General features: G+C 39.9%; 1 protein-coding gene across 2 annotated transcripts in view; it reads left to right on the top strand.

The window, feature by feature from the left end:
* Fam214a (family with sequence similarity 214 member A) overlaps positions 1-23,239 on the top strand; it is a 69,776-nt gene that overhangs the window by 19,424 nt on the left and 27,113 nt on the right. The window contains exons 1-5 of one of the 2 annotated variants that reach the window (XM_045160579.1): positions 5,032-5,186; positions 16,683-16,867; positions 19,479-19,681; positions 20,128-20,253; positions 21,238-23,041. In XM_045160579.1, the coding sequence (XP_045016514.1) occupies positions 5,150-5,186; positions 16,683-16,867; positions 19,479-19,681; positions 20,128-20,253; positions 21,238-23,041 (2,355 nt within the window). In that variant the 5' untranslated portion in view covers positions 5,032-5,149. Of the gene's footprint in view, positions 1-5,031; positions 5,187-16,682; positions 16,868-19,478; positions 19,682-20,127; positions 20,254-21,237; positions 23,042-23,239 lie in introns of those variants that run through there. The other variant, XM_045160580.1, reaches the window with a different exon arrangement.

Genomic DNA, 23,239 nt, shown 5'->3' with positions numbered 1-23,239 from the left:
ATTTAATTTTTATTTGCATTTTCCATGATTATAGAAAAAATCCCATGGTAATACCCTCCCACCCCCCCCCCACACTTTCCCCTTTGACATTCCATTCTGCATTTTGTTTTGAGACAAGGTGTCACATAACCTAGCTTGGCCTTGACCATTCTATGTAGTCAAGAATAAGCTTGAGCTCATCTTCCTGCCTGTGCTACCTCTCGAGTATTGGGATTATAGATATGTGCCACCATGTCCAGATGAGTTTATGATATCTTTTATTTATTAGTCATTTTGTTAGTCATTTTGTTCTCTTGGTAGTCCACTCAAATCTTCTCTCATTAACTTTCATTTTATCCTAACATAGCTTAAATATAGACACTTTAGGACTGGAGAGATGGCTTACTGGTTAAAGTGCTTGCCTGCAAAGCCAAAGGACCCAGGTTCAATTCCCCAAGACCTATGTAAGCCAGATCCGCAAGATGGCTCAGGGACCTGCAGTTTTGCAGCACTGGAGACCCTGACGCACCCATTCTTTTTCTCTTTTTCTCTGTGTCTCCCTCCATCTTTATCTCATATAAATAAATAACAAATAAAAAATATAGACACTTTAATATAGGTAGCTTGTTCCAGTGTGTTGTATAAGGTATTACACTAACATTTTATATAAGTTTTATGTGGACTTACAAGATCAAGGGATTGAAAACATAGGATATATGGTCTGTTTTGGTGCAAAGCACAAAAAATTCCCATATTGCTATAGAAATGTTCAATTTCTAAAATGCTTTACCTAGATACACATATTTTGTCAAAATGTCATTAAAATAATTAGTTTTTCCAGGTGTGGTGGTGCACACCTTTAATCCCAGCACTCAGGAGGCATAAGTAGGGGAAACCAAGAGTTCAAGGCCAGCCTGAGACTACACAGTGAATTCCAGGTCAACCTTAGACATTTGGACCATTTTCCTTCTCTGAAATAATTGTTTGTTCAGCACCTGCCATGCCTGGTACATACATGCTGGAACACAGTGAGTGGAAGCTAACATGCCTTCTATGCAAAGGATTTGTAGCAGGAAAAATTCTCTTCTTCCTGCTCCATCAATCAGGAACTGAGGTTGTCCTGTGCTACTTGGGGAAGCGGCAGAGGTGGGGAACTGGTCCAGAGAAGGAGTAATCACTACCTGCACAGACTTCCAAGTTCCTCTACCTAACCTTCCCATCTCTTCCTCCCTCTTCTCCTTTCCCTCCCTCCTTCCCCTTCTCTCTCTCCTCCCCTGCTTACTTCCTTCTTTCCCTCTCTCTTTTTCCCTCCCTCCCAATTCCCCTTTTTTCTCACCTACCTCTAGCTCACTCTCTCCCTCCCATCCCTTTCTCCCTTCTTCCCCCATTTCCGTCTCCCTTTTTCCCTCCTTCCCCCACACACTTGTTGCCAGGGCTCAGGTAAGACAGATCCTCTAGCCTCAGCTTCTCTAATTGCTGGGATTTCAGGCATGTGCCACCATACCAGTCTCTACTTTCTACCTTTCTGTGTGTAGTGGTTTAAAATATTTTGAGTTTGGGCTGGATAGATGGCTTAGCAGTTAAGGTGCTTGCCCGTGAAGCCTAAGTAGTCATGGAAAAAGCATGGGATTTAGAATTATACCTGGGGTGTGTGATTGTAACTAGGTAACTCATGAGATGCTTTAATTTTTATGATCAGTTTCTTAATTTTCAAAATATTGTTTCACAAAGTTGTAATGGTGAAAAAATAAGTAAATATGGGATCTGTTCTCTCCCTGGAAGAACTTTTAGTAAAACACAAACTTAACAGCATAAAAGTTCCTTATTAAGATTTTTACATTTGACTTTTTTTTTTTTTTTTGGTTTTTCGAGGTATGGTCTCTAGCTCAGACCGACCTAGAATTCCACTACATAGTCTCAGGAAGCCCTCAAACTCACAGTGATCCTCCTATCTCTGCCTCCTGAGTGCTGGGATTAAAGGCGTGTGCCACCACACCCAGCTTGAAGATAGCATATTTTATTAGACTAGGACCCTAGCAGATTACCAGGACATATCTTTAAGGAAATATGGGTTAGTCCACCTATACCTTAGCACAAATTTTATGTAGTCATGGGGATAGTAACCTACAATGACAAAGCATGATAGAATATTAAAAATGAACTCTTAATATCTGATCTTGATGCTTATTAAATCTGACTAATGTGTGTATATTTTTAGACAGTGTTTGTCCAGTACCTTAGATTAAAATAACCCCAGTTCTAGCTCATTTTAAACAATGTAATGTGAGTGATGCCAAAAACCAGGCTAGAACATTTTCTTCTCTCCAAGATCTTAGATCTTGTAAACAAGGCTCTGAAGGCATGGATCCTAGAACTCATCTGGGTTGTCATAACCCAGAATCTTTGCAGAAAGAATAGTGCTTATTAAGTCCCTTTGGTGCTCCTTAGTATTTAAATTAGTATTTAGTATATTAAACTGTGTTTCATTTCCTAGCCATGTAGCACTGGGGCTGCTCTTTGGCCACCCACACCTATATGCCATGCCAGCAGACAGGATTGCTAAGGGCTCTGCTTGGGAACAGGGATGAACAACTCACCTTAGTGTGGTCCTGTGCTGTCCTTACAGCATGTTGGAAATGAAAACTCTTACTGAAATCATCAGTTCCCATTTTCTACAATTCTCGAGTGGTCTTTCAGGAAACTTGTTGAGCTGTTGTTACATGTGACACGGTATAAGAAACTTACAGGACAGCAGTACAAATCCTTGGTAGTTACAGTTAGCTTCATCCCCTGTTACTGATATGGGCTTGTGAATGTAGTTCCTGTTACGTTTGTGTGTGCATGTGAGAGAGTGGGGGAGGGAAATTGCTATTTGATCTGACTCCAAAAGCCTTTCTCTTAAATTACCTATCCTACAGGCTCATTTGGATTCCAAATATACCTTTTTTGTTGTTTCTGAGAGGGGTTAGGAACTCCCTGCTGGTTTATAATGAGATTAGACTGGCCCCACTTAGACTGTATTTCCTTGTGTACTGAGGACCCTCAGGGATCCTAGAAGTTTCTTCAGTGATTGTGTGGGTTCCTGGGCTGTTATGAAACTGCAGTGTAGTCTGTGGCCTCATTTAAAAATAGCCTTATGGTGCTCACTCATGGGTGCTTGAGTAGTGCCAACATTTCCATCATGCTGTACTTCCCCTACCAGGGACACTCCAGATAAACAAAGGTGAGTAATAAATAAACATGAGCTGCAGCAGCCTGAGCCTCCTGAGAGAACTAGAGCTGCCACTGAGCATTCATTTTATCGAAGAGTATAAAGAAAAAAAGAAAGGTTCATTGCCTTAAACATGTGTATCCCTTAATCCTGGTTGATGTGACCTTCAGGAAAAAAACATTTCTGATAGACTTCTAATCCTATCTGCTTTAAACATAGTACCTGAATTGATTTTCCAAAATAGTTTTATAGGGGATGGGTGTAGCTTCGTAGTGCCCAGCAAGCACAAGGTTATTTATAAATTCAATACTCAGTGGTTATAGTTGGGGAGGCATTTTTGTTAATGTTTGTGTGCTATGCTAAAGCCATATACTGAAAATTTGAGGAGTATCTATTCTGAATCCTTCTAATTTTTTTGGGAGGTGGAGATTAGCTGAGGCTGACCTGGAATTCATTGTGTGAGTCTCATGGTGGCCTTGAATTTAAGGCGCCCTAACTCTGCCGCCAGAGTGCTGGGATTAAAGGCATGCACTACCACACCAGGCCATAATTTTAGTTTTTTTAATTATTTATTTGAGAAAGAGAAAGAGGCAGAGAGAGAATGGGTGTGCCAGGGACTATAGCCACTGCAAATGAACTCCAGATGTATGCACCACCTTGTACATCTGGTTTTACATGGGTACTGGGGAATTGAACCTGGATCCTTAGGCTTTTCAAACAAGCACCTTAACAGCTGAACCATCTCTCCAGCCTTTTAATTTTAAGATGGAGAAAATTAAATAAATTTAGGTTTAATGTATTTTTTTGCAAGGAGGTAGAGTGGGACAGAGAGAGAATAGGTGCTCCAGGTCCTCTAGCCAGTGCAAATGAACGCCAGGTTCATGAACTAGTTTGTGCATCTGGTTTTATGTGGGTACTGAGGAATTGAACCCAGGTCATTAGTCTTTGCTGGCAAGAGCCTTAACTGCTCAGCCATATTTCCAACCCTGAATGTCTTTTTTTGTTGTTGTTCCTCCCTCTACCCCACCTCCAGGCAAGGTCTCATTCTAACCCAAACTGCCCTGGAATTCACTCTGTAGCCCTAGACTGGCTTTGAACTCAGAAATTCTCTATCTCAGTCTCCTGCCAAAACTAAAGGCATGCATGACACTATGCCTGACTCAAATGTCAATTGTTTTATGTAGCAAGGTACCTTTTACTGGAAATACGTAGCTAAGTCTTGAGTTTACTAAAACACTGATTATTTTTCCTTTCTCAACCCTGTTCTAATCAGTCCTTTGGCCTGTTTTGGCCCTCTGAGAAGGCATAGCATGAGGAGAGTATGCCAGATCCTCCACACTTGACTGTGTTACTGCTGTGCTTTCCTGGGAGTGTGGGGAATTTGTTATAATTCATGGTTCTAGCAAAGTGCAGGCTGATGCTTTATTCTGGTTGTTAGAAATTTCATATTAACACATTTTCAAAGGCATTCTCTTGGTAAGAACCTTACTACTTGAAATCTGAAGTAATAAGTTGTTTGCCATCACCATCCTTTGTCTTCAGTTGTATGTGAAACACTCACTACAGTCAGTTTTATCTCAGGCAATCCTGTCTTTTAAACCCATAAAAATACGTGGTCTAGGGGTCCCACTAGCTACTGCTCTTTCAAGTTGCCTGTGCATAGCTGAGTTCTTAAGAGAATCAAAGAAAACATGACAGTGCTGCCTGCTGAGCAGACAGGAAGCTGGAGTGGACCTAGCCAGCAGTGGAGGCTGAGCACACCCTCCATCCAATCAGCTGTGAGCGCTGTTGCTATGTGTGCCTTTACTCTGCTGCCTTTGTGACAAACCTTATGGAGGGAAGTGGAATCAGCACCCAACGCTGAGCATTTATGAACTGCTGCAGATATCTGGATCCTTCAGGTGCAGACATTCTGGCTGTTGACAACCAGAGGCAACTTCTTTTGTACAGGATTCCAGTATGGTTTTCAGAGGAAACAATGGGCTTCACCGAGAAGGTGTGTAGTGAAGTGTTGTCACTGCTTTATTTTTAAGCGTCCAGCTTTCTGTGGCTGTTTACCCGTCACAGAGCTTATTTTGCATGGGTTTTAAAAATCAGGGCTGGCATGTGATCACACTGAAAAACAAGGGACATGAGGGATTCTCTTCATAGCTGTGTTCTTTGGAAAGCGTTGCCTAAAAGATTATTAAAATGCTAATCTAAGCAATGAGTAGGAAGAAAAGAAACCAAATACAAAGTGTTCACTTTAATGAGGACATGACAGAAATGAGAATACTGAAAAGGGAATGTGAGTTAGCTAGGAATACTAGCTGTATGCACAGGCAGACAGTAATTTTCAAATACAAGCTGCTAAGAATGTTATATATTTTTAATTGGATTGATTGTCTCTGAGCATGGCAGATTGTTAGAATGTGGCCGAGTGGGTTTTGGACATGAAGGAACAGCTTTGCTGCCTTTCTGTAAAGCGCATGTGGAGATGCTCCCTCACACCGCTTCTCGTGATTGTCTGACCTGTTGACTAGTTCTGCAGTAATGTAACTGAGGGCAGGCTCATTGTCATGCTTGTTACATATCCACCTAAAACAAATGGAAGAGCAAATGATTTGAGAGAGAACATCACAAATGTGTAAGATAGTATTTTAAAGTTAAAGTTACCCTCCTAAGAATGATAATTTTACATGTAATTAATATTTGAATATAGTAAACTCTTATTAATTTAAGCCACACTGATTCAGCAGCGATAAATTACAGCTTGTTCATATGAGACCTAAAAAAAAAAAAACTTGTTTATCCAACAGATTATATAAAGACTTTGTCATGTGTTAGGTTTTTGTTTTTTTGGTTTTTTTTTTTTACAATTTTTCAAATACTTGAAGTGAGTTTTCATAATTGATTCTTTAAGACTTATTGAAATAGAGCACTTTAGTTGACATACTGCCTATTTTATGACACTCAGTGCTGAGCTAATAGCGATTGATTGGAATGTGGGGCTGGGGATAGACTAGGTTATATGCTAGGCAGTTCTGCCTGTAAGCTATATCATTGGCCCTGAAGTTTTGTTTTGTTTTGTTTTGTTTCCTTTTTGGTTTTTCAAGGTATGGTCTTACTCAAGCCCAGGCTGACCTGGAATTCACTATGTAGTCCCAGGCTTCAAAAAATGGTAGTCCTCCTATCTCTGCCTACCAAGTGCTGGGATTAAGGGTGTGCACCACCATTCCTAGCCTCAAAGTTTTAATTAGAATGATTTGTTGCCTATTTACCTTTGGTTTATTTCATAAGTTAATGGAAGATGAAGAACATGAAATTGATGACAAAGTCTAGTGTCTGTCACGTGAAGGTTTTGCCATCGTAGCTAGAAGGAATGGTCTTGACAGAATCCTCAACGTATAAGCATCTTTTGTCTACCATAGCAACTGAAAATGCCTGTTCAATGGGGTAGCTGACTTTATTTATTTTTTTTTTTCTGGTTTTTCAAGGTAGGGTGTCACTTTAGTCCAGGCTGACCTGGAATTCACTATGTAGTCTCAGAGTGGCCTCAAACTCATGACAGTCCTCCTACCTCTGCCTCTCCCGAGTGCTGGGATTAAAGGTGTGTGCCACCATGCACAGCTAGATTTTATTTTTATTTATTTATTGGAGACAGAGAGAGAGAGAGAGAAAGAGAGAGAGAGAGAGAGAGAGAGAATGGACATACCAGGGCCTCTAGCCACTGCAAACGAACTTCAGATGCATGTGCCACCATGTGCATCTGGCTTATGTGGGACCTGGAGAATCGAACCTTGGTCCCTAGGTTTCACTGGCAAGCACCTTAACTGCTAACCCATCTCTACAGCCCTGAAATTTTCTCCCTTCCTCCTCTTCCTCCTCCTCTTTCTCCTCCTCCTCCTCCTCCTCCTCCTCCTCCTCCTCCTCCTCCTCCTCCTCCTCCTCCTCCTCTTCTCTCTCTCTCTCTCTCTCTCTCTCTCTCTCTCTCTCTCTCTCTCTCTCTCTTTCTTTCTTAAGTTTTTCAAGCTAGGGTTCCACCCTGATCCAGGCTGACCTGGAATTTACTATGTTGACTTTATTATTTGACAATAGAATTTCCATTGTCCTCTTTTTTGTGTGTCAGATCTGTAAGTTGGTTATACCTTTTTTTTTTTTTTTTTTTTTTGAGGTTGGGTCTCATTTTAGCCCAGGCTAACCTGAAAATCACTATGAAGTCTCAGGATGGCCTTAAACTCATGATGGTCCTCCTACCTCTGCCTCTCTTCAGTGCTGTGATTAAAGGCCTGTGACACCACGCCCTGTGGCTATACTTTTTGTATTTGTGAAAATTCATCTGCTTGATAAAGTATTTACATATATATTTACTATATATACAAGACTCATAGTGATATAAATAATGCCTATGCATTTTGAACTTTTTAGGCTATAACATAATATCTCATTTGACATTTCTAAATTTTATTCTCTTGGAGAATAAAATTCCTTCTCTTGGAGAAGGAAGAGGTGGCAATACTGCGGATCAAACCTTGGACCTTGAACATATCAAGCAAGTGCTTTACCACATCCTGAACCCAAATTCTTGAGTTATATAATGTAAAACTGTAGGATGAAGGGGTATAACAATCTGAGGTTTTTCTTTTTTCTAGAAATTATTTATTAAAAAAAAAAAGAAATTATTTATTAGAGAGAAAGACAGAAAGAAAGAATGGGTGCACCAGAGCCTGCAGCCACTTCAAATGCACTCCAGACATATGCGCAACCTTGTGCATCTGGATTACATGGGTCCTGGGGAATTAAACCTGCCTTAGGCTTCTCAAGTAAACACCTTAACAGGTAAGCCATCTCTCCAGCCTGAGAGTTTTATTTTTTAGTAAGTTCATGAAACCTATACTCAACTGATGAGTGGATAATGAAGATGTGAAACTAAATTGATTTTTTTGTTGTGTTTGAGTTCAAAATCAGGGTCTTGTGTATATTAGACAAGCACTGTAGCACTGAGCTAGACTCGAGCCTAAGATGATTTGATTTCTACATAAACATAATTTGGCCCGACAATTTACTGAAGATACATTTTAGCTAATTAAGAACTAGAAAATGGGCTGAAGTGATGGATTAGTAGTTAAGGTGCTTGCCTGTAAAGGCTAAGAACCCAGGTTTGATTCCCCAATACCCACGTAAGTCAGATGCTCAAGGTGGCACATGTGTCTGGAGTTTATTTGCAGTGACTAGAGGCCTTTGCATGCCCATTTTTTTTCTCTCTCTGTCAAATAAATAAATAGGATTTAGAAAACAAACACAATGAAAAGAGAAACAATATTTTGCATGTACATTCCATTTTTTCTCTCTCTCTTAGTCAAATGAAACTAGTAGGTGCTGTCTGCATTGGCCCAAAGATCCGCTTGCAATTGGCAAAAAGGGAAAAGACCATTTTTTCTTTCTTTTCAAATTTTTTTATTAACAATTTCCATGATTGTAAACAATAGCCCATGGTAATCCCTCCCTCCCCCTACTCTCCCTTTGAAATTCCACTCTCCATCATATCCCCTCCCCATCTCAGTCTCTCTTTTATTTTGATGTCAGGATCTTTTCCTCCTATTATGATGGTCTTATATAGGTAGTGTCAGGCACTGTGAGGTCATGGATACCCAGGCCATTTTGTGTCTGGGGGGAGCATGTTGTAAGGAATCCTACCCTTCCTTTGGCTCTTACATTCTTTCTGCCACCTCTTCCACAATAGACCCCGAGCCTTGGAAAGTATGATAGAGATAGCGCAGTGCTAAGCACTCCTGTTACTTCTTTCCAGCACCATGATGCCTTCTGAGTCTCCCAAAGCTGGGCATGGTGACACACATCTGGAATCCTAGCATTTGGGAGGTTGATTCTGAAGGATTTGCCAAAAGTTTGAAGCCAGCCTGGCTTACATAGTTAATGCCAGACCAACAAGGGCTACATAGCAAGAACCTGTCTCAAATAATAATAATAATAATAATAAAAATCAGTGGCACATACCCATAATCCCAGCAGTTGGCGGTATAGGCAAGATGATTAAGATTCTTGGCTAATATGGAGTTTGAGACCCTCTTTTTAAAATAATCTGGATAACCTGAGGTAATACCTCAGCAGTAAAGATGTTTGTATATAAGCCTGCTGGTCCACATTCAGTTCTTCTCATTGCCCATGTAAAGCAGCAGGAGGTATAGCCAGGAGAACCTAGAAGCTCACAAGCAGCAGTAATAAAACAATGAGATTCTGGCTCAAAATAATGTGGCAGGAAATGAGAAATACCCCTGAGGTGGTTCTCTGATCTCCACATGAACACTTTGGCACATTTGCAACTAACACAATATACACATACATACATACATACATACATACATACACACACACACACACACACACACACACAAATAAAAATTTTAAAATGGCTGGGGTGTAGTTAAATTGGTGGAGTGCTTACCCAGCATATACAAAACTCTGAATTAGGTCCCTAGTACTGCATAAAACCAATCTTGGTGGTACAAATCTATAATCCCACCACTAAGGAATTAGAAACAGGAGGATCAGAAGTTCAAGGTCATCCTCAGCCACATAGGAAGGTTGAGCCAGCCTGAATTACTTGACGCTCTGTCTCAAAAAAAAAAAAAAAAAAAAAAAATCCAAACCAAACCTCACTCTATAAACTAAAAGAGTCTATGATAGACTGGGTAAGGATTTCAGGATATGTATGTAAGCAAAACTCTTCATGGTGGACAGAAAAGTACACTGTGTCCACTCTGTACAGATGTCTGTCTTGGGGAATATGCATTGTGTCTGCACTCTTCTGTAGTATTCTGGATGGGATGGGATGGGATGGGATGGGATGGAGATTAGGATAGGATAGGATAGGATAGGATAGGATAGGATAGGATAGGATAGGATAGGATAGGATAGGATTAGGATTAGGATTAGGATTAGGATAGACTGCTGAGTGAGTGTGCACCGTGCCTGCACTCTCCTGTAGTATTCTGGATAGGATAGGATAAACTTCTAGGTAAGTGTATACTGTGCCTGCACTCTCCTGTAATGTTCTAGGATAGGATAGGATAGGATAGGATAGGATGGGGATGGGGAGGGGGAGGGGGAGGGGGAGGGGGAGGGGACTTCTGGGTAAGTATTCACTGTGCCTGCACTCTCCTGTAATATTTAGGATAGGATAAGAGGTAGGATAGCATAGGATAGGAGACTGCTGGATAAGTGTGCACTGTGCCTGCACTCTCTTGTAGTATTCTGGATAGGATGGGATAGGGATAGGGATGTTGACATTGCAGTGAGCAGGTGTCTGAGCTACAGACAGAGTTGGGGAGATCTGAAAGATGGTCCCTATGTTCTGTGGCTGCCATCTGGAATATCTTCCAGAAAAAATTCTGTTCTAGAAAGGGCAGGTCAATCCCTGCCAATGTCATCTACTTCCATCTTTGTTTAAGACAGTCAAGCCAAACTGATCTTACTTGAGTTTCTAAAGTCTTAACTGAAACACACTTGTCTTCCATCATTTTTTGTTTGTTTGTTTGTTTGTTTCTCCAGGAGGTTTAAGGTTTCACATGTACAAACATGCTCAGTGGGAAATACAAATGCTCAGTTTACTCGGAAGTGTATGGGCCATGCATGTGTTAGATGAAAGAAGGTTGAAAGGACAGAGTATTGGGGGGGGGGCAGCCTATGTTGTAATCCTACCTTCATGAGGTTAAAAATACAAGACTAAATTGGGTTAAGCTTAAGGATAATTTTGGAAAGTATGTGCCAGTTAACTGGGATTACTAAGGCTTGAACAAAACAAAACAGCACTAGAATAGTAGACTACAGCCTTTTTAGCACAGAGTATTCCTCAGAGCACCCAGCTAAATCTAGAATGTTTGGTTTTTAGAGAGAGGATTGTTTTTTTTCTGTGATAGTGTTCTTGAGTCATTACTCCAGCTAACATGTAGTCAGGACTGTGTCCACAAAGGATAGTGAAAGTATTTTCTAGTTGAGGCATTTTAGGCCCTGAGACAAAATTAAGTCTGATGGTTAAATAGGGTTAGTACAATTAAAAATGCAATGAATAAAATTGCTATGGCTCCTAAGTTTATGCCAATACATCTGTAATACAATAATTATAGCAAAACCAAAGGGTCCCCAGTAAGTTTTCCAACACCCATCTTGTTTTAATCTGTACTTTTTAAAAATTTATTTACTTTTTTTTGGGTTTTCAAGGTAGGGTCTCATTCTAGCTTAGGCTGACCTGGAATCACTATGTAGTCCCATGCTGGCCTCGAACTCAGTGTGTGCGCCACCAGGCCTGGCTTAATCCTTACATTTTAAAGTAACACGTCTTCTAAAAGCTTCCTCTGGTGTCCTAACTAGTCCCATAGCACTTTGATATATCTGTTTCCATTAGCACATCACAAACTAAATTTATTTGTCTCAGCACTATAAGATCAATCTCTCCTTGCAATGTGGTGACAGTGGCTTGCTCTGCCATTGCTTTCTGGAAAAGAGCTGAATTTCACTGACATGTTTTGGCATGTGAATATCAAATACTTCTCTTTTAAATTCTTAATTTTCTAGTGAGTATTTAAATTAGAATTTAGGTTAGGTTTTTATCCCTTATATATCCTCAACTCCTTATATAAGCATCTTGTGGCATATTGGATCTATAATCTTTTTTTTTTTTTTTCCCACCTCATTGTAGCTCAGGCTGACCTGGAATTCACTATGTAGTCTCATGGTGGCCTTGAACTCTTGGTGATCCTCCTACTTGGTAGGTGGGAATACAGGCTTCTTGACTGCAAAGTTTTTATTTATTTTATTTATTTTTTTAATTTATTTGAGAGTGACAGACACAGAGAGAAAGACAGATAGAGGGAGAGAGAGAGAATGGGCGCGCCAGGGCTTCCAGCCTCTGCAAACAAACTCCAGACGTGTGCACCCCCTTGTGCATCTGGCTAACGTGGGACCTGGGGAACGGAGCCTTGAAGCAGGGTCCTTAGGCTTCACAGGCAAGTGCTTAACCGCTAAGCCATCTCTCCAGCCCTTGACTGCAAAGTTTTTCCAGGGTACACTTCATGAGGCCTACTAGGAGGTGGGTGCAGGAAATAGGAAATGCTAGTAATTCAGTGGGATAGGGAAAATGCATTTTGAAATGGAGGCAGGATGAGATGGCTCCGAGCATGTGGTATAAAGAGGGAAGGGAAGGATAGTTGACTTGTTTTCATCTCCTGACTCCATTACTTCCAATATGACAGCCAACATTCCAACCACTCTGGGAATGAAATGGTTCACTGGGGAGAAACAGACCCAGTCAGATTGTACCACACTCAGGGCATGTTGGGAACAAGAAATAAGATAGACACATAGATCGTTCTAAGGTCAGCTGTGGTTGGGACAAGTTTTATACTCTAGGCAACAACCCCATGATTATTTTTAGTTTGTTTTGGTAGGCTAGACGTAGGGTCAGTCTGTACTTGTGGCCAAGGTGGTATTAACAAGAAGTGGAATGGTAGTATTTATAATCACAAAAATTGGATAACTAGATCAAATGAAACAGAAAAAAAAAAAACATCCAGTTTCACCCACCTTTATTGTACTAGTGAGTTGCCTGAGAGGCATAAAATTTAATTGACCTTTCTTAAGGACTAGTTGCTAGTTTATTACAAAAGTGAAATTAGAATCCAAGTCTTATAGATCCTGTCACTGAAGCTTTCATTGGCTATTGCTCTATTGAGTGATCTCTGCATTTCAAGATCTAATGTACCTATAAATGCTGAGCTCAAGATCTGTCATTTGGTTATCAAAACTTTATAGTGAGGGCCATGTGTGGTGTCACAGGCCTATCTCAGCACTTAGGAGGTAGAGGCAGAAAGATAATTTCAGGATCATCCTCAGCTATACCATGAGTTTAATACCAGCCTGGGCTACATAAGACTACCTCAAAAAAAAAAAAATCACAGGGACACATTCAAGTTAAATATTAAATAAATTTAAGCAGATTGAAAAAATTCTCTCCTAGACATAGTTTAGAAATAACCGTAAATAATTGCTTGATAATAGCTATACTCAGTTGACTAACTCTCATTGCATGTGAATTGGTTGAACTCAAACCAGTTTAATCTGGTTCTAGGAAACATGCTATACTTGGCTACCTGAAGTTGATTATATGACCATAACCACCCAATAAGCAATAATAAAAACCATATCTTTGTCATCAAGTCCCACCATTTGAACCCTATCTTCACTAAAGGATAAGCATCTGGTAGAGTCACCACTCTAAAGAAAAAACAGCACAGTTCAATCTGCCTTTGTAGGAAAAAGCTAGAGGGAAAAAAAAATGTAATTTCTATACATACTAACCTTAAAGTGCAATCTTTACAAAAACCATTCATGATTAAATTATAGTTTTCCATCCTAAACGATCTTTGTTGTTGTTGTTTTTAGGTTCATTTTACTTTTATTAGGAACAAACACAAGCTCAGATCAGTACAACTAGCTTCAGAGCTGATATTAATAGAAAGTATTAAAAATTATCATTAGGTCACAACTGTCCCACATAAAAAGAAAATTTCCACTCAGGCAATGGAAAAGTATCCTTCATGTTTTTATGACAATAAATATGCTTTCTCAAATTTTGTGACTAGTTATACACTTCTCCAAAAACAATCAATCTCTGGGGAGATCAGTGTTGACTCCTGATGGTACCCAGCACATACATGTCAATTTCATGTGGGCACTACTGCTATCGAAATTTGCAAGACAGCCTTTAATCCCAGCACTCAGGTGACAGAGGTAGGAGAATTGCTGTGAGTTCGAGGCCACCCTGAGACTACATAATGAGTTCTAGGTCAGTCTGGGGCTAAAGTGAGACCCTACCTTAAAAAACCAAAAAAAAAAAAAAAAAAATTGCAAGACAAATTTTGTTGTTGGGCTTTTTTGGGAGGGTGGTGATTCAAGGTAGGGTCTCACTCTAGCCTAGGTTGACCTGAAATTTACTATGTAGTCTCAGAGTGGCCTTGAACTCACAACAATCCACCTATCTCTGCCTCCCATGTGCAGGAATTAAAAGCATGCACCACATCCAGCTGATTTTATACATTTTTAATCTGCCAGTATTTTCTGCTGTATGTACTTTCATATTATTCTGAAGCTGAGAAAAATCTTAGTATTTATAGGTCAAATAGATAAAGAATGTCTGCTGTTCTGTGTGACCAGAAGCATTGCTTATTAAGGTGTGGCTTATGGACCATGACATAAGTGCCTCAGACCTTGCTTGTTAAAAAGACTACCTGAGGGCTGAAGGGATGGCTTAGCTATTAAGGCGTTTGTGTACCTGCAAAGCCACAGGGCCCAGGTTCAATTTCCCCAGGACCCACATGAGCCAGATGCACAAGGGGGTACACGCATTGAGTTTGTTTGAAGAGGTTTGAGGCCCTGGTGCGCCCATTCTCTCTCCCTCTCCCTCTTTCTCTGTCAAATAAATAAATAAATAAATAATATTTTTTAAAAAGACTACCTGAGTCAGGATTTTTGGAGGATGACTCTACAAATGCAGATCTTTCAAGGATTTGGATTATATTCGTAACAGGGTTGCATTGTTGTCCAAACAAATTGCCACTGCTTGGTTGCTTAAGACATGACAGATTTATTGCCTCATAATTTTGTAGGTGAGTCCAGAAGGCTATGTGCTTTTGGAGGGCATAGAGAAAAACTAGTGTCCTTGACTTTTTCCAGTTTCTTTTGTTTCCATCTTCAAAGTCAGTGTTGGAGCATCTTCTCACATCTGACCATCTCCTCTGTAATAAGGACCCTGCTATAACCCAGAAAATTCCTTCTGAATGAAAGATGACATATGGTTCCAAGGATTGAGACATGGACATAGGGGATGGGGGCATTATTTCTTTAAAATAATACTTGGACACATTAATATTTGAGAATGAATCATGTATAGTAGTATTCCACATTCCTTCCTTAATTAAATTCAGATTTTTAGTAAATAATTTGTTCTGCTTTGGGAAGTTTACATATGGTAAAGACCATAAAGTATTTATGTTATCTGAGGATATCTGTTCTCTTTAGGAATACTTTTAGCATTAAAGTTGGTAGTTGTCCTGGTTTCTTTGTTGTTGCTTTGGTAAGCATTTCAAACCTGTAACTTAAATCATTTTAATTGTGTCTGATTTTAAAAGCCTCAGAGGCTCATATGTTTTTACCTATGTATTTGCTTGATTTCCGTCATGACCCATCTTAAGATATGATTTAAGACATTACAGAAGTGTCACATACTATTTGAAACAAAAGTCAAGCATTGCTGTTTACTTTCTTATAAGCCTTCGCCCCAAGGCTAAAGAATGTGAACAGACTTGAGCATGGAACTCCAGCCTTTGCCTTAGCCACATTACACATGTATAGTATTATGTATCTTAAAACTTTAAGAGACAAATGTGGCATTAGTGTATATATTGACTGACACATACACATGCACACTTTGTAACATTTCACATGGTGATGGTCCTGAGTGTTCACTTCTGTAGAGCCATCCATTCTCTCACCTTGGCATGATTTTCTGTTACAGAAATGTATCATTGAGTTCTTTTCTTTTCTTTTGTTTGAGTCTGTCAGTCACTTGATAAGATGGCTACTGTGATGTTAACTATTCCACTCTGCCATGTCCTCCCTTTCTTAATGGACTGACACCTGAAATTGTGGGCCAAAGTAATTAATTCCTTCCTTTAAGTTGTTGTATAGATTACTTAAAAATTGTGTGTGTGTGTGTGTATGTGTGTGTGTGTGTATGAAACATAACTTATGTTTGGACTATCTTTGGTACTCTCCTAGAGTATCTGAGATTAGATGCTACTGCTCCCCAGGATTATGCTATATGCTTGAGTGGGGAACAGGATGAGTCCTTTCAATACCGTGGGAGCTAACAGCATACCGTGTGGTCCAGGTCGAGACTGAGCTGGTCTTAAAAACCACTAAGGAAGCATTTAATAGATTGTTTTTGTTTGTTTGTTTTGTTTTTCAAGATATGGTCTCTCTCTAGCCCAGGTTGACCTGGAATTCATTATGTAGTCTAGGGTGTACTTGGGACTCACAGCAGTCCTCTGCCTCCAGAGTTCTGGGATTAAAGGCATGTGCCAACATGCCCAGCTTGATAGATTTCTTTTGTGAATCTCCTTCCCTCTTTATGAAGAACATCATGATTTATCTTGATAAGATAAGAGATGGGCAGAAAGAAGAGCTCATTAATGATTGGTAGACTAGAGTAACTGGACATAGTGGCACCTGCCTTTCATCCAGCATCTGGAAGGTATAGACAAGATGAGGAATTTGAGGTCAGCCTTGGCTACATGGTGAGCTCAAGGCAAGCCTGCACTACATGAGATCCTGTCTCAAACAAATTAAATGACAGGTCAGTAAGCAAGCAAAACAGTAGAAAGAAAACCAGGATGATTAACATGGTGAGCATTTTAACATGAACTGTCTTTTATTCCAGATACTCTAGATGAATACTTTGAATATGATGCAGAGGAGTTCTTAGTCTCATTGGCCTTACTGATAACAGAAGGACGAACACCTGAATGTTCTGTCAAAGGTCGGACCGAAAGCTTCCATTGTCCGCCAGCCCAGTCCTGCTACCCAGGGACTGCCAAACATGAATGCAGCGATAAGCTGGCCCAGGTAAGAGTGTGTATAGGACACTAAAGTTTTCTGTCCTTTATAAGGTAGTTCTAATTGTGTTATCTTCTTTACTTTATTATGATTATAACTTCATATTTAAATGTAAAATTGGCTCTGAAGGTACTTGAAGACTTGGTGTTCTGTGTAGGTAGTACCATGCATTACAAGATCATGGATATCCAGGCCATATCCAGGTCTGGAAGATTGCACTGTAAGCAGTCCTGCCTTTTGGCTCTGATATTCTTCGTGTCACCTCTTCTGGAGTGGACCCTGAGCCTTAGAAGGTGTGATAGATATGTCTCAGTGCTGAATATGCCTCTCTCACTTCTTCTGAGCCCTATGGTGCCTTTTGAGTAATCCCAGAGTTCACTTCCATCTGAAAAGAGATGTTTCTCTAGCCAAAAGTGAGAGTGGCATTAATATATGGATATGGACGTTAAGAAAGTACTTACCAAGAAATTTGGTGAACATAATATATACATTTAGCCAGACACCAGCAGGCACTTCACCCCTAGGGCTCATGACCTCCCTCATCATACACTTTTAACTAAGTTTTCAGCACCAGGCAGGTTTTCCTTCTGTGGAGCAGGCCTCCAGTCCAATTAGTGAGTAAATTGCTTTCTCCTCTAACAGACATGACACCATTGCACCCATTGCCTTATTTGACCTGGCTAGCTAAACTTAAGGCTCGCAGTGTCCACTGTTTATCTGCATTGATGACTTCTCTCTCCTGTAGGGTCCATGCAGTGTAGTTTTTTTTTCAACTTTCTGTCAACTGGTCTACAGGGAGGAGGTCTCAGCTCAGCTCCAGCTTGATATCTCAGTGACCTGCAGCCCAAGCATATGGCATCTTCAGCATTAGGATCTTACCATGTATTTCTGGTGGGAAACCAAAAGCCTTGGTTTTGGGGACATCAATGACCTCATTGGCCAACAACTCACTGGAAAGTATCCCATCCCTGGCTCTGAAATTTTTCTAGTAACAATCTATGGCTGTCTTGATTTTTTTTAAGTAGTAGTATTAAAACATTTTGATAAGTAGGATATAATTCTCTTTTAAAATATTTCTGCCAGTTATTTGGTTCTTAAATGTACTCAGATTTTTAGAACTTGTGCTGGAAGATGGCATAGCAGTTAAGGCACTTGCCTGCAAAGCCAAAGGACCCAGGCTAAATTCCTCAGGACCAGCCAGGTGTGGTGGCACACACATTTAGTTCCAGCACTTGGGAGGCAGAGGTGGGATCGCTGTGAGTTCGAGGCTACTCTGAGACTACATAGTAAATTCCAGGTCAGCCTGTACTAGAGCAAGATCCTACCTTGGAAAACCAAAATAAACAAACAAATTACTCAGGACCCAAGTAAGCCAGATGTGCAAGGTAGCACATACATCTGGAGTTCATTTGCATCGGTTGAAGGTCCTGGTATGCCCATTCTCTCTCTCTTTCTACCTTTCTCCCTGTCTTTTCCCTCTCAAATCAATAAAATTTAAAACAATTAGACTTAAAAAAAATCTTTCCCTTCCTGAGGACCTATTAGCAGTTAATAGTTGTTAGGGAAGAGGGATACATATTCTTTTGTGGTTGAATGACTGATAATTTGTCCAAATAATTCTACCCATTTTCATGCAAGCAAATTAAATTTAGTGGATCTCATTTTTTTAAAAGGCATCAGGCTGAGGAGATGGCTCAGTGGTTGAAAATCCTGAATCCTGGTTTAGATTCCCCAGCACCCACATAAAAGCCAGAGGTACAAAGTGGCACATGCATCTGGAATTTGTAGCAAGAGGACTTAATATGCCCATACTCACTCTCCCTCTTTCTCTTTCTCTCTCTGTCTCTCTCTGTACTTGGGTCTAGTTGGGAAGAAGAAAGGGTTCAACAGAGTATGGGGCAGAGAAGAAAAGGTAATGAATAAGACAAAATGCACTATATGAATATAAAAAGTATCAAAAGATAAAATTGGGCAGAGGAGAGGGGACATAAGAGGATAAAGTAATGGGAATAAGACCAATTTGCAATATATTCATATATTAAATTTCCCAGTAGTTGTTAATTTTTTTTTTAATTTAACTTGTTTATTTGAGATAGAGAGAAGAGAGACAGAAAGAGAATGGACACACCAGGACCTCTAGCCACTGTAAACAAACTCCAGATGCATGTGTCACCTTGCGCATCTGGCTTACATGGGTATTAAAGAATTGAACCTAGGTCCTTAGGCTTTGCAGGCAAGTACCATAACTGCTAAGTCCCTCCCAATAATTTTTTTTAAATAAATTTATAATTAAGCTTGACTGCTTAATGATAATGATTTTTTCTCATTTTGGTCTTCAGATTTAAGAATGTTCTATGCATTGATGAAATTAACAAAATAGACAAGGCTGGGCCCACTCAGAGACTTGTCATACATTGTAAATAGCAGTTCTTTTTCCATAAAATCAAGCAAAGAGGTCTCAAGAAAATCTGCATCTTGAACATTGAACATTAACACCAAACAAACTCTATAATAAATGACTTGTTTCTCTTACAGATATCTGTTTTAAAATTACAAAGTTTGGATTTAAATACACAATTAGGCATGTTGAGACATTTTGCTTATGTTCATTTTCTCTAAGTGTCGCCAAGCCAGACGAACCAGGTCTGAGGTCACACTGTTGTGGAAAAACAATCTTCCAGTCATGGTGGAGGTGATGTTGCTACCAGACTGCTGCTACAGCGATGAGGGCCTGACTACAGAGGGTGCTGAGCTCACTGACCCTGCGATTGAGCAGGATGCACTGTTACTGGAAAGGTGGATCCTGGAGCCAGTTCCTCGACAGTAAGTTACTGTACTTGGTTTCAAGTTATTCCTGGCATCTTAAGTTTTCCAGTACTTCCTATACATTATTTAAATATTGTATTATGTCCTCAAGTCCCTCTATTTGTTATGTAAATAAGGTTAGGCATATTTAATGTAGAATTACAACATCAAGTGACATTGGTAAGTGCACACCTATGCTCTTGAAAACATACATCCTGAGTGATAGGATTAGCTTTTCTCTTCCTAAAATTCAGTCATCTCACAAGCTGGACATTGTGGCACACACCTTTAGTCCCAGGACAGTAGGCAGAGGTAGGAGGATCTCTCTAAGTTCAAGGCCACCCTGAGACTATATAGTGAATTCCAGGTCAGCCTGGTCTAGAGTGAGACCCTACCTCAAAGAAAAAAAAATTCAGTCATTTCATGCCTGCTAACATTTAACTGTGCCTTGTTAATTCCCTTAGGAATGGTGATCGATTCATTGAAGAAAAGACTCTTCTGTTGGCTGTCCGCTCATTTGTGTTTTTTTCTCAGTTAAGTGCTTGGCTAAGTGTTTCTCATGGTGCTATTCCACGAAATATTCTTTACAGGTATGTCTAGGGTAAAACGGACAATGCATATTCATAGTGATTAGCTTACTGAGTGGCATTTTACTTTTTAAACAGTTTCTTTGCTTCATGTGTAAATGTAAGTTAAGAACATTTAATCAGGTTTTTCTTAAAATAAGTTGGAGACATTTAGATTCCATTAGTAATCTTGGGTTAAATCTTGTTAGGGTTGCTTGCTGGGATAAATTTGGTATAGAATAATATTCAGAGAACTTTCAAGCTTTCCTTAGGGATCCAAAATGAACTTCATGCTGCCATTATACCGTAGAAACATGAAAATATTTTCTAGGCTTCTAAATTCCTATAACAATACTCTTATGTTTTTTTATAATATTTTTTATTTGTTTATTTGACAGAGAAAGAGAGAATGGGCATGCAGGGCCTCCAGGCACTGCAAACAAACTCCAGATGCATGTGCATCTGGCTAATGTGGGTCCTGGGGAATTGAACCTGGTTCCCTTGGCTTTGCAGGCAAACACCTTGACCACTAAGCCATCCCTCCAGCCCACTCTTACGTTTTTTTGAATTAACATAAGTATAGCTGGATATAGTGCTGTATGCATATAGTCCAGCTACACAAGAAAGTGAAGCAGGAACATTACATGAGTGAGGAATATAAGACCAACCTAGGAAACATGGCCAGAGCCTGTCTTCTCATGTATGTGTGTCTGTAATCCAACATTTAGGAGGCCGAGGCAGGGGGATTACTGCAAGTTTGAGCCCAGGCTGGTCTACAGTGATATCTGCCTTAGTAAAAACACACACAAAAAGAGAAGATAATCTCTCCCAAATACAATCCTTTGTACTGAGTGTATAGGTTCCATGAGAATGATATTCATGACAAAGCAGCTAAAAGTAAACTCCAGTTAGACAGTCAATCAGGACTACTTCATGGTCTAAAGTAACACTTGGTGGTGATGATTCAACTTTATGATCCATTGGCTGTCCTCTTTTGCTTTACTCTAGAATCAGTGCTGCTGATGTCGACCTACAGTGGAATTTTTCACAGACTCCAACTGAGCATGTGTTTCCTGTTCCCAACATTTCTCACAGTGTGGCCTTGAAAGTCAGCGTTCAGTCTTTACCAAGACAGTCTAATTACCCAGTTTTGACCTGTAGTATTCACACTAACATTGGCCTTTATGAGAAAAGAATTCAAGAACATGAACATAAAACCCATCTGCCCCACAGTCCTAATGAAGCAGAACAATACAGTCCAAACAGCCCTCCACGCCTGTGTAACAAACAAATGTGGACTGTGGCCCCGCAAAGTGTGTTGCATGTAAGAACTGGCCCAAGCTCAGAGTACACTGGGGCCGCCAGAAATACCAAACTGTATCCTGGCTGTGGCAGCAGATGTGACTATGGGATGTCTCAAGCCAGCATTCGGGGCTTTGGTGGCATAGGAAGTGTGAAGCCTCATGAACCATCAGTGAGAACATTGAAGTCATTTTCAATGGTTGACCCCTGTGTCTCTGGCTGCCAGAGTTCCCAGCAGTCTGGCGAGGCTAACCCTTTAATAGACTGTTTAATTCAGGACCGACAGGAAGTTATTGCAAGAATTGCCCAGCATTTGATTCACTGTGATCCAAGCGCTTCACATATTCAGGAGTCTGTTCCATTTAGTTCAAAACTTTGCCGAGTTTCACAAGAGAATAATGAAAATACAAGAAAATGTAAAGAAACATTCTCCATTTCTTTTAGTAGTCCAGACTTGATGTCCTCAGAAGACACTAATGAAGGGAAAATTCAAGTAAAATCAGAAAGTCCTCGAAGTGAAACTAGCAGTTCTAATGGTATCTACTCTCATCAGTGTGCTGGAGAGACTAATCCTCTGATAGGCTCTTTACTCCAGGAGCGACAAGATGTCATTGCAAGAATTGCTCAGCACTTGGAATACATCAACCCAACAACATCTCACATTCCCCGGCCACTATTCAGCAAGCACAACTCCAATTCCATTCCTTCTAAAGTGTTTAGAAGTTCATATGAAGAAAAAAATTTGTTACAGAAAAATAGGGACAATGTCCCTGTTTCTATTTCTCATACAGAAGTTTCCTGCTTAGGCGACAGCATCAGTGGGAAAAACTCAGTGCTTAGTAAATATCTCAGTGCTTCCCAATCCCAAGGTAATAGAAAAAAAAGGGCATCATTAACTCCCCAAATAAGAAGCCAGTGTCCTAATAGTCCTAGGGAACCTACCCAAAGCACCTGTCAGGAGACACAGAATAGAACAAGTAGCTTAGTAATGTTCTCAAATATGACTCCTTGCAATGAAAATAATGTAGACTTGGCAAGCATATTGGAAAATAAATCATGTAAATTTAAGGAGCATGAAATTGATAAACAGTGTTCAAATTACAACAGTATAGACAAACAGGTTTGCACAAATAAATTCAAGGAGAAAATAAAAAATGAGAATTTCAATCTAGATTCACTGGATAATCTCCAATTTGACAATTCCAGAACTGTTGATTCAAAAATAAAAGTTGCTATGTTAGAAATGTCCGAATATTTAAACAAGTATGAAAATAATTGTTCAAATAAAGACTTGAAAAAGCTAAAGACATGTGAGCAAAATACTGAACTTAATAACACAGAAAACTGTCTCAAAATAACTGAAGATTTTATATGCAAAAAGTCAGACCAATTAAAAAATGAGGATGAGAAAGAATATCCAGTTGATGAAAAATCTCCAACCTGTTCTCAAAGGAAAAGTGTCAAAGACTGCATGTCTACATGTAAGCAAGTGGACAATACAGAGGTGTTGGTAAGTCACATCCAGTATTTCACCGAGTTCTCAGCTATGAGATCTAGTTACAGAGCCCCAAGTATGGTTGTCTGTGGAACACACAGTCTCATGTAACAGGCCTTTCACCAGGCTGTTAGTATCTTTGCAAATTACCCACTCTCTTAAAGCCAGTGTTATGTCAATAGGGATCAAAAGGTTTAAAAAAGAAGGTGGTGC

The sequence above is a fragment of the Jaculus jaculus genome, chromosome 10 (assembly GCF_020740685.1).
Source record: "Jaculus jaculus isolate mJacJac1 chromosome 10, mJacJac1.mat.Y.cur, whole genome shotgun sequence".
Lineage (NCBI taxonomy): Eukaryota > Metazoa > Chordata > Mammalia > Rodentia > Dipodidae > Jaculus > Jaculus jaculus.
Note: the sequence above shows the minus strand (reverse complement) of the source record. Positions and strands in the feature narration are given on the sequence as shown.